At 37.6% G+C, this 12,110-nt stretch overlaps 1 protein-coding gene and 2 long non-coding RNA genes across 4 annotated transcripts; all 3 read right to left on the reverse strand.

Moving 5' to 3' along the window:
- On the reverse strand, nucleotides 1,650–2,274 carry LOC107607913. The gene is made up of 2 exons (XM_021106785.1): nucleotides 2,178–2,274; nucleotides 1,650–2,083 (listed from the first exon to the last, which is right to left on the reverse strand). Exons 1-2 carry the CDS (start codon nucleotides 2,232–2,234, stop codon nucleotides 1,679–1,681), a joined length of 462 nt encoding a protein of 153 aa, XP_020962444.1. The 5' UTR covers nucleotides 2,235–2,274; the 3' UTR covers nucleotides 1,650–1,678.
- Nucleotides 2,752–3,239, reverse strand: LOC110264749. Its single transcript, XR_002350915.1, has 2 exons — nucleotides 3,109–3,239; nucleotides 2,752–2,783 (listed from the first exon to the last, which is right to left on the reverse strand). It is a non-coding gene; the product is annotated as an uncharacterized LOC110264749 (long non-coding RNA).
- On the reverse strand, nucleotides 6,890–9,288 carry LOC110264750. 2 transcript variants are annotated; one of them, XR_002350917.1, is made up of 3 exons: nucleotides 9,038–9,288; nucleotides 8,668–8,858; nucleotides 6,890–7,118 (listed from the first exon to the last, which is right to left on the reverse strand). It is a non-coding gene; the product is annotated as an uncharacterized LOC110264750 (long non-coding RNA). The 2 variants fall into 2 exon arrangements; XR_002350916.1 differs by having other exon boundaries at nucleotides 6,965–7,132.

Consider the following 12,110-nt stretch of genomic DNA (forward strand, 5'->3'; position numbering starts at 1 on the left):
TGCATGAGTAGTTGAGTCCACATTGATGTCATCGACAAAAAGTTTCTTCTTATCCAATAAAGACTTGATTGGGACTATATAATTAGAAACTACATACATGTTGTGGTCATTGCTTGAACAATAAGGAATTTGTCACGACTAATGTATTTTTCCTTCAGCCAACCACCATGGTCAAGATGATATCTCTCCAATAGTTGCTTATAACCTTAAACTATGATGGTAGTACGATCTCCTTTTTGAAATGTTATGTCAATTCCATCACCATTAGCATCGATGAACAACAAAGAGTTAGAGATAACGTCCTTAAAGCTCCTACAGAACAATGTAGAGATCTCTCCGACGTCCTGAACTTGTAACATGACATAAAGAAAGAAATGATATATAAATGAGAATCACGGTGACACAAAAATAAAACTGAAAAATAAATACAACTATTTTAAAAATTAAAAGTATGTAGTATCTGAGATCAACTAAAGGATAGAATATATCCATCCATATCAGGATTAATTTTTAGAAAGAAAGAAGGAGCCTGAAAGTAATTTTCATACATCCTTGGCAGATATGGAAAGACGAAAATTAATAACAAATGGGAAGAAAAGATGACAATTTTAAGGAATAATGTATACATATTTATTCAACTATAGTAAGAATAAGCAAACTATGTTATAATAATAAAGACATTTCATGGCATTAAAGTGAAAAATGGAGGCCCGATATCTTGAAGTAGATGCCACCCCAATAAGTTGAAACTCAAAAGGCACGGAACATAATGAAATTACGATTATCGAAGGAGATAAAAGTGGTACATATTGAAAGAATTCAAAAGAAAATTATAGGAAGAAAAGAAATACTAATTAAATCATGCATGTGGCAAAATAAAGGATTGAATTCAAGTGAAAAAGGCAGGCTATATATATATTATCAGAAGGTGGTAAATCCATGTAGCAATTATTACAAATACATTGTAAATGATCATTTCACGAAACTCGTAAATGCAATAGGGAAAAACAAGGATCCTTTAAGCAGAAGGAACAAAACAAACAAAAGCTGATTAGAAGACAAATAAAATTAAACATGAAATGAATAAAAGATCTAAATGAGGGAGCACAAATGAAGTCTGTAAAATAGAGAACACCTTAAACACTACAACAAAATCGGCATTTATCGGCGGTTCCTGGAGCTGTTTAGCGGCGATTTTGAACCGCCGCAAAATATTTTGCGGCGGTTTCATGGAACGTTGGAAGATGGGGCGCGACAAAATGGATAGCGGCAATTTTAGTCAACCGCTGGAATAACCGCCGCAAAATGAAACTTGGGTTGGTAACCGCCGCAGTATGCTGATGAGAAATGTTAGTTCCCTATTTGCGGCGGTTAAAAACCACCGCCAAATGCAAATTTCCATTAAAATTTTATATTTTCTATTATTTTACCTATTTTGACAAAGTATTTTTATTAAACTTTAATGTTTTCACTTTTCAATTAATTTAAAAAAATTTCAACCAAGTAAAACAGCTCAATTAACATAACCAACCAAATTAAACATATGAGAAAATAACATATATAATAAAATTGTCATAACATCATCCAAAATAAAGTAAGAATGCTTAAGTTGAATAAAATAAGCATAAAGCACTAGTGTTACTTAAATGTAAAAGTATCTAAGACCATTAATTGAAATTCAAAATTTTTGTTGCGGGTCGTGATTGCCAGATGAAGATGGCCCTCCGCATGACGAGTCCGGTGTACTGCCCGAAAAAGCCAGCTCTGCAGCAATCTCAACTGGCAAATTACCTCCTAGCTGTTGGACTACATATCCCAAGACCTTATGTATTGACTGTCTCTTCGCCCGCTCTTCTTCTAGCTTAGCCGTCAATTCTGTAATCATCCTCTTGTCCTCTGCATTGGACTCTGCAGAACCCGACGGTTGTCCAGCAGCGTTACCAAAGACTTGGGTGGGACATGGTCCAGCACCTAGGACACGAACTCGTCCTGGGTGCTCCTTTCCGAGAACTTGTGCTAGCGAGTCATTTTGTGAAAGGTGCTTAGAGGATCCATCCTGCCTCTCAACATTTGCAATTGCTTCCTACAAATATACAACACATTGGAAGGGAAGAAGTTAACAGTAGCACGATATATATAGTAAGCTATGTTGCTTCAAAATTTCAAGCATGACTTACACTAACAACACGCGCTTCGGGATGGATATACGAGCCATCTTTTTTCTTATGAGTCATGATAAACAACTCTCCTCTACCAACGGGCCTTCCTTGCTCTCTCTCCTATATCATTGATATCGATACAATTTAGTAAACAACAACAACATATTTAGGAAGATTAATCAAAATCTTAATGCAAATAATGACTTATTACCACTTCATCTTTTTTTCTTGCCAATGTTTTGGAGCCCCTAGTATGTGTGTAAAGTTGCTTGCTCCGATTTACAACGTTCTATTTACACTTTTTCTATGAACAAATAACATAAGCAAATGTAAATGAGAAATAGATGTTGAATATAAAATGTAAAGGGAGTAATATGTATACACATGTATGTTTTTGTGGAAATAATAAAATATACCAAGGCTTACCTTTGTATCTTCCCTCTGGCGATAGTCAACGAACTTTTTCCATTCATTTTTGTCTATTCCTTTTGGGTGATGCCTAAGATTTTCCTCATAAGTCCTTGTTTCTTTGTAACACCTATGATCCTTCCAGTTCTTTCCTATCCTCTTCAAAATATCGTGTTTTATTTTCCCTCTGGCATCGTCCTCATAGTAAAAGACCCGCTGCAATTAGTTGACATTGTCATTAACCAAGACCAACGAACAAGTATAAGACTGATAATTTGAAGAAATGCCACAACCATTACATGCTAATATAAATTGTTAAAGAATGACACTCAAATCCAGTACAAGCAGTCGTAATTACGTATAAATGAGAAGTGCTTAAATAATGATGTGAAAAACACAATATGATAGATTTTACTAACCATATAATTTACCCATGCAAAAGAGATTAAAAAAAAGCAAATACTAAAAATGCTTAAATTGTAGAAGCTTAAAGCTGTACCTTAAGCATGTCGTACGCATGTTCCTTCTTAGCTTTGCTCACCTGCTTCCAACTGTCTAAGTGTATGGGGAACTGGGAATAATCCGCACCCAAACTCCCTATGAAACCACTCAATAATCCTGCCGCCTGACCAATCGGTTGCAGCTCTTTGTTAAATGGGAGTACTATCTTTGTATTGGATGAGAGTGCTATAGCCTCCTTCACAAACAGCTTAGAAACTTTTCTCACGCCGTCCTCTAAGAAGTGTATGGGAAACAAAATTACCATATAATCATTGCACAAGAGGAAAATAGAAGTAAAGGATTATAAAGATAACTGTTTATGAAAATAGGAGGAAAAAAAAGTTTACCGATAATAGTAACTTCCCAGAAATCTGTATCTTTTCCTTTCTGGTTGTTATGCTGACCTTCGCCTTCTTAGGCAGCAAACAAGTCGTCGATGTGGTCATCAAACGACGAAACTTCATCCGCCTCTGGGTCGTAATCCTCATCCTCTAATTCATGATCAGTCATTTCCGCGCGATGCCGAGTCTCTATGTGTTCTGTTGGAGTTTGAGGGTCATCAACAATATTCGACTATGCAAGCCTATGATTGATGCGTGGTGCATGAAACGGTTCATTCATACGGGTTGCCGGAGCTCTATTAGCTGAGAATGAAATTGGAGGAGCCTTATCACGTGGTTGCTCACGTGATGTCTGAGCTCCTCTAGTCGTGGACCCAACCTTAAGGCAATATGAAAGCATTTAGAATTATATTTTAGAGAACGAATTAATATTGAGAATTAATTTAATTCATAAACTAATCATTTTGTCGGGAGAAAAATTAATGAGGTTCGATGATACAATTGAAGGACATACAATTTTCACATAAGGTTACGTCAAGAAAAGTTAACCACAAACACTAACCGTTGTCTCTTCAGTTCCGGCATCTTTCGGGGGTTCCCGTATAATGTTGTACCTTGGTTTCCTAGGCATCTTTAAAAACCTGGACAAAAAACAATATTACAAGACACATGACAAGCACAGCTGATAAACCACTATTTCATGGTTTATATTGTGCTCAATTGAGTGGTTTTTATCAATCTTTATCCACTTATTCATACTATTTGCATGTTTTATATTTTCTTTCCCGATTTTGTGCTATGATTGAAAACATGCTCCTTTGACCTTAATTTCATTAATATTAATTCTCTCTTATTACCATTAGATGCCTTGATATGTGTGTTAAGTGATTTCAGAGATTACAGGGCAGGAATGGCTCAGAGGATGGAAAGGAAGCATGCAAAAGTGGAAGGAATACAAGAAGTTGGAGAAACTGCTAAGCTGTCCAGCCTGACCTCTTTGCACTCAAACAGCTATAACTTTAGCTACAGAGGTCCAAACGACGCGGTTCCAGTTGTGTTGGAAAGCTAACGTCCGGGGCTTCGATTTGATATATAATTTGCCATATCTGCCCCGAAGTTAGGCGACGCGAACGCGTGAATGACGCGCCCGCGTCGCATCTGCGAACTTCAATCCGCGCGGACGCGTGGACAATGCCTCCGTGTCACTTGCCCGCAACCTGAACGTAACAGAAATCGCAGGAGGCGATTTCTAAGCTGTTTTTGACCCAGTTTTCAGCCCAGAACGCACAGATTAGAGGCTATAAAGTGGGGGAATGCATCCATTCATAAACAAGCTCTCATAATTCACAATTTTAGTTTTAGATGTAGTTTTTAGAGAGAGAGGTTCTCTCCTCTCTCTTAGGATTAGGATTAGAATTAGGATTTCAACTTTATTATTTCAACTTACAACTTCAATTACAGGTTCAATGTTCCTTTTATATTCATGTTAGATTTGATTTCTTTTATTAATGCAATTCGAGGTATTTTCAGATTTAATTTTGCTTTGCTTTATTTACATGAATGCTTTGAATTTAATTTAGAATTCTTTCTTTTGGCTTTGGTTAAGTAATTGGTAACGCTTGAGCTGTCAAATAAAGCAGTGGTTAAAATTGGGAGTTGCTCCAATAACTCTAGTCTTTCCATAGGAATTGACTAGGACCTGAGGATTAAGCTAATTAATCCACTTGATTTACCTTCATAGTTAGAGGTTAACAAAGTGGGATTAAAATCCAATTCTCATCACAATTGATAAGGATAGGACTTCCAGTTCTTATACCTTACCAAGAGTTTTATTATCTATTTAATTTAATACAATTTACTTTCTTGCCATTTACTATTCTCGTTTTTTATCTTATACATTAAAAACCCCAATTTACAAACTCATAACCAATAATAAGAACACCTCCCTGCAATTCCTTGAGAAGACGACCCGGGGTTTAAATACTCGGTTATCAATTTTAAAAGGGGTTTGTTACTTGTGACAACCAAAACGTTTGTAAGAACGGTTGATTGCTTGGTTTAGTAACTATACTTGCAACGAGAGTTTACTATAACTTCTAAACCATCAATCTTCGGTTCTTCAAAATGGCGCCGTTGCCGGGGAATTACAAACGTGTGCCTTATTATTGGTTATTGTAAATATTTAAAAAAAAATTTCAGAATTTTTATTTTAAAATTTTTTATCTTGTCTTATCTTAGTTTTAATTTTCAAAATTCAAATCTTTTTCAAAAATCAAATTTCAAATTTCAATATTTAAATTTCAAAATTCAAATTTCAAATTCCAAAATCAAATTTCAAAATTTAAAAATTCAAAATTCAAAATTTGAAATTTGAATTTCAAATTTCAAATTTCAAATTTCAAAAACCTTTTATTTACTTTATTTTATTTTATTTTATTTTGCTTGTTTATTTGTTTTTATTTTTGTTTTTAATTTTTATTATTTACTATGAGTTCTCACCCCTATTGCTTTGAGTTTGGTTCCAATGCTGTTGCAAGGAATGAAAATTATAACAGGAACATGCATCAAGGTCAAAACAATTAGAGATGGAAGGAGCCAAGAGGATCTGATCAACCCTTTAGGCAACAACACCTTCTAGGATACCATGGACAAAGACCACCCTACAATTCATGCCAAGACAATAGATATGGTGGACCCCCTTGTAGTTACCAACAAGGCCCACCTTATGATTATGAATCGCCTCCTCAACACAACTCTGGACCACCATACTCACAAGTCCCCTACTACCAGACATCATCACATGATTCTAACCCTCATCCACCATACCAACCACCTTATGAGCCATATGAACCATATATAGAACCACCCCAATTCCAACCCAATTACTCCCAATAACCACCACCTCAATATTTGCCATCTCCATATCCATCAATCCAAGAGCACTATGATCCTACTTATGATAGCCGAGCGCAACAAGAATCAAGGGATCGTCTCACGGAAACATGTGCAAAACTTCAAGCAACCCTTCGCCAACTGGATCAAGCGATAAATCGATTACCTTCCCGACGTTCGGACACTCAAGGAATCCCTATGACCTCATGTGGGCAATCTAATGAAGAACGTAGCATGAAGGAGATATTAGAAACTTCGGTGGACAGTGAGCAGCACGATTTTATATTGAAACAATTGGAAGAAGCTACGCCTGCCATTGAGGAGGAAGAAGTGGTTGAAGACTTAGGAGATGTGGAACCTCCATGGGAAACTCAAGTTATAGAGCCTCCTTCAAAGACGTTTGAAATTGATGTTGAGGAGGGTGTACAACCTCCAAGGCATATCATGGTTGAAAATGTAACATCCTCACTATCAGAAGTCACGTTTCCGGCTGCGCTACTCTGATAGCAAGAAGTATTACGACTACTTTACATACTAAATATTAAAGTAGGAGCCTGTGACTCGACATTGTATTGCTGATTTTTTTTAAAAACCGGAAATAAATACTTTATCTTAAAAAAAATACAAGCAAGCATACATTCATATACAAAACTCCTTACATAATATCTCATAATATAATATACATATAAAACATACAACTCCTATCCCTCTTACAAACTTGTAATAACAAAGACGAGGGAAGAAAATAATATAATTAACACAACAGCATATAAACCAAACGCAGTATAACTTTTCTTAATGCCTCTTCATCTGGTTCCTGAAAAGGTAAAGCTGTAGGGGGGTGAGAACCTAACCACACGGTCTCACCACGGAGTTTCAAAGTTGTCATAAGAAGATATCTAATAAGAAAATTGTTCTCCAAGCTTAGTGATTATCTTTGCCTTATGAATCTTTTAAAAATCAATAGGTAATCGTTCAAAACCTTTTCGAAGAGACAATGTTTAATCTTTCAGAAATCCGAAACATTTCCTTTCTTATAAGAAAATCTCAATCAGAAACCAACCACGCAATTAAACAACACAATCATTAATTTAACACCAAAATTCATTCTCAAATGTAGCACGCCAGGACAAACACAGGCAAGACAGACAAGGAAAGCACAAGTAGGTAGCAGTTACAGCAAATAGTTCAAGTAGCAGTTAAGAACAGTTTAGCAATTAGGCAAACAAAACAAGTTCAAACCCAAGCAAAGCATACAAATGCATATGATGCATGCCTGTCCTATGGCTGATGAGGCTCATCTGTCGGTTATCCAGCCAACCCGACAAGTCTGAATTGTCCTTAGACTGTCCCCCGACGTGCATCCCCAAGAGTCTATGCATAGATTTTTCTCAAATAATCAATATTGCTCAATGGGGGTAACATTCCCGGGAATTTATATAGTGCCCGGTCACACTTACGTCGTAGGGTCAACAGAGTATCGAGTTTTCAACCTGGTACACGTGGTGGCAAGCCACGGTACTTTATCCAGGGAACCTCGTATCTCAGATAATTCAATTTCATAAGCCATATAAATAATTCATTCAACATTCATCACTGTTTAAGTCATTCTCAACATCATCATCATTCATCAATACATATCTTATCTTCAAATTCATTCAAAATCATGTTTCAAAGAAAATCCTCATCATCCTTTTTTCCATTCCGTTCACTAACAATTCCCAATCCAAAACATAACTCTTCCTTTGATAATTGAAGTAATCTTAAATCATATAATAATAATGCTTAAAATTAACCCTTTTTAAAATAACTACTTCAAATGAAACTTCTAATTTTATAAAATTTCGGCAGCACCTCTTCTAAAACTCGGATACTGCCACCCTTTTCGGGTCCCATCCAAACATTTCTCAAACCTTTTCTCAACCATTTCCAAATCTCAACCATTTTCCAAAATTCAACCAATTCCAATATCAAATTATTTTCAAAGCGAATTAATGCCAATAATAAATCTCTTTTTAAAATCAATCCAGCTCAGATACTAAATCATTTATAAAGTCAGACTAATTCAAAATTAACCCGTTTCCAAGATTAATTCAGTTTCATATTCCAAATCATTTCCAAAGCCGATTCGTTTCCATTATCAAAAATAGCTTCAAAACCAAGAAAGCCATTTTTCATAATAATCAACTAAATAACCTTTCAAACTAATTTCTTTTCAGCAATCACAAACTACTCAAGCAATCAGTCATTCAGTCCAGCAAACAACCACATTTATAAGACAATCATAATCACAGACATGTTTCTCACATTAATATCTATTTATAACAACTCTATAAGGTAAAATAGATTTTAAGAAAAACCCCTACCTCGATGTCGCAATCGCATAATTTAACACAACAGTCCCACTTAGTTTAAACTCACACCAGCAGTGGCGATTCCAACACAACAGGGACGATGGCAGCATCGCCAACTCCGATTTCGCTCACAGCAACAATAGATTCGAATTTGATGGAATCGAACGCAGAAACAACTCTGAAAATTCAAAGCGACACCGAAACTAGAATGGAATTAAAACCATAACAAAAAGATAAACGAGACCAAGGCAGTTCAGAGTATAAAAGTGAAACAGAGTCAAGAGAAATGCTAAAACTAAGGCAGTGACACTAAACTTGAATTGGGGCAAGTCAACAGCAGCGATAGCAATACAAATTTGAACCAGAGCAATAACGGTAATACCTCCGGCAGCGAGGAAATAACTGGGTTCGCCTCTAATGGTGGTGGTGGCAACGAATTTCAACGACGACAACTGTAACAAACATGCAACGACAATAAAGCTTCCGGAATCTCAAGAGAAACAAAACCCAAAGCTTAAAACCTTACCGACAGTGCTTTTTCCGGCGACGGCAGTGGGTTTCGGGCGGCGGAAGCTCAGTCCAGAAGCTTCGGTGACTTAGCAGCAGCGGCGGTGGCTCCCTGCCTTCTCTTCTGTTCACATCTCCTCTCTCTCGGACCAAATCGGTGGCAGCTGAGTCGTCAACGACGGTGGAGGATCTCAACGGTGACGGTGCATGCAGATCGGCATCGGCAGCAGCTTCTGACGACGATTGGAGCTTCGGCGACAAATATGGTTCTCCCCGGTGGCTCTGCTCGATGGTGATGGACCCAAAGGCGGCGACTATCACCCGCACAGCAGCAGCAGCCCGCGATGATGACGGTGGCGGCGGCTCTGCACGGTGACGATAGAAGCTTCGAGGACAGTGACCCGCGGCCTCATCTCCTTCGCGTCTCTGTTTTCGGTGGTGACGCAGTGTGATGGCGGCGCGACGGACGGTGGTGATGCCGCAGGTGAGACGACGGTGGTGGCGCGATAGCTCCTCCTCCCCTGGCGCTCTCCCTCTCTCACGGTCTCCCTCTTCTCTTCCCTCTCATTTCCCCTTTCCGTTTTCCCCCTTTTCTTTTCTTGTTGAGGTTTCTGTGAGTGAGGGGTGAGGGTGAGTGAGTGGCGGTGAGGAGTGGGTGTGGGTAGGGATTAGGTAAAATTAGGATTAGAGTTAAATTTTGGGATATTAGGGTAGTTTAGGTAATTTTAATAAAATTAGGAGTATAGGGTATTAATTAAAAATCTAATTTAATCCTTTAAGTTTATTTTTAAAATATTATTTAATTATCAATTTGTTAATTAACTTCCAGTTAAGTATTTTAATTTAAAATTAGAGATAATATAATTAATTTTCTTTATCTGTAAAAATTGAAAATATTAAATTTCAAAATCTAAATTATTTAAACCAAATCATATAAAATTCTTATTATTTTACAATTACTAAACTTTATAAATTAAATATAGAAAATACCTCAATAATTATAAAATTTGAATAAGAATCTTAATTTATTCCAAACTCAATTAATCAAAACTTACTTTAATTATCTTTGGTAAAGAAATTTCTGAAATTAAAGCTATAAATAAATAATTAAACTTGAAATTAATTTATAATAAAATTTCCGAAAATTCTGGGACTTACAGAAAACTTTGAAGGAGATGATCAAGAGATGGATTCAATCATTGATGAAGTCTTATCTACATTTGAATCATCTCCCGTTGGACTAGACATGGAGATTAAAGAAGAAGAAGCACAACCTCCCATACCCTTGGTAAACAATGAAGAAGAGATTGAATTGGAAGAAAGCTACCAAGAGGAAGAGGTTGATATTGAAGAAGCTTGCAAAGAGGTGGAAGTTGTCAAAGAGCACAAGGGAGTGGAGCTTGAAATCACCTTGCCGAAGTTATTTGAGACCCCTCCCCCTAAGTTGCCATCATCCTTCACAACATTCAAGTGGGTAAAATTCACATCCCTTAGCTTTCTAATTCCACTTGAATATGGGCTACTGGAGACGGATGGTCAACTTAGAGCTCTTTGTGGCATTAAGAGTAAGATGAAGATGGTCAGTGGTAAGAATTGTCCTGCAAGGTTCATTATGGTTGGAAGCTTTAAGTTTAAATGCAAAGGTTGGCTTAGAGCTCAACTGAATGGGTCTAGGAAGTTGTTTGGCCGCTCTAGTGAGAATTCAGATTGCTTGCTACCCGGATGGAATCATAATGATCAACAAGAAGACGGGTGCAAAAGCAAAGTTTGGGATCCTGGAGTCTGTTCTGACATTCAGAACAATGGAAGTCTGAGAACCTGTTTAAAACTGCTCAAGGGCTTTACGTGCCTTGTTTGGGATCCCGGAGGCCATTGGAATTACAAACATTGGTGGAGATTCCTGGATGTGTTCAAGCACAAGCCACCATAACAGGGAGCTCACCAAATGTCCAACTTAAGGACTTTAACTAAAAGTGCTAGGTGGGAGACAACCCACCATGGTATGATCGTCCCTTTTTTCAGTTTTAATTCTAGTCTGTTTTGTTTGTTTTCGAGTTTTATTTTATTTTATTTCATTGAACTTGGCATTACTCATAACATCCATATCATTTTGCACTCTGCATACTGCATAAAAAAAAAAGCACGCACGCGATGTGGCAGCGTCGCTGACGCGTCCGCGTCAGGTGGGAACATTGGCCTCCCACGCGACCGCGTCACCCACGCGGCCGCGTGACCTGAATATCGACGTGAAAAGGGTGCTTGACCGAAAGTTGTGCTGGAGTGGTGATGGACTGGTGCTGATCGCACACGCCTTACCACGCGGACGCATGGCTCACGCGTCCGCGTCATATCCCCATGATGGCCACTCACGCGATCGCGTCACCCTGGATTTTGGCAATACCAAGTTTCGAACAGAGAGTTGTGCGACCGCGAGGCTACACTCGGGCCAATCGCACAAATCAGGTCACGCGATCGCGTGACCCACGCGTCCGCGTCGCCTAACCTTATTGCGCACCACGCGACCGCGTCACCCACGCGACCGCGTCGCCAGCACAACCTATCCAGATTAGTGCCAATTTTCTTATCTTTTCTTCTCTAATCCTAATTTTTCTATCTTTTCTTATTCTTTCTTCGTCCTTTTCTTACTTTCTTCTTCTTCATCCCTCTTCACTTCCATTCTATTTCACTTAATTTATTTGCATATTTCATTCATTGCATCTTAATTTTGTGCATATTTTTATTTTCTTTTCTAAATTAATTATTTTTCCTTTGGTGTTAAAATTTTCTTATTTCACTGTTGCATCTTCTCTTGAATTATTTTAGGTGCTTAGAGACTTGTTTTATTCTGGTTAGGTAATATTATTCAAAACAATGCCAATCTTTTATACTTGCATCAATTTTGCATTGACATGAATTTACATTACCTCTCCTTACCCACACTCCCTCAT

This window comes from Arachis ipaensis, chromosome B07 (assembly GCF_000816755.2).
Source record: "Arachis ipaensis cultivar K30076 chromosome B07, Araip1.1, whole genome shotgun sequence".
NCBI lineage: Eukaryota > Viridiplantae > Streptophyta > Magnoliopsida > Fabales > Fabaceae > Arachis > Arachis ipaensis.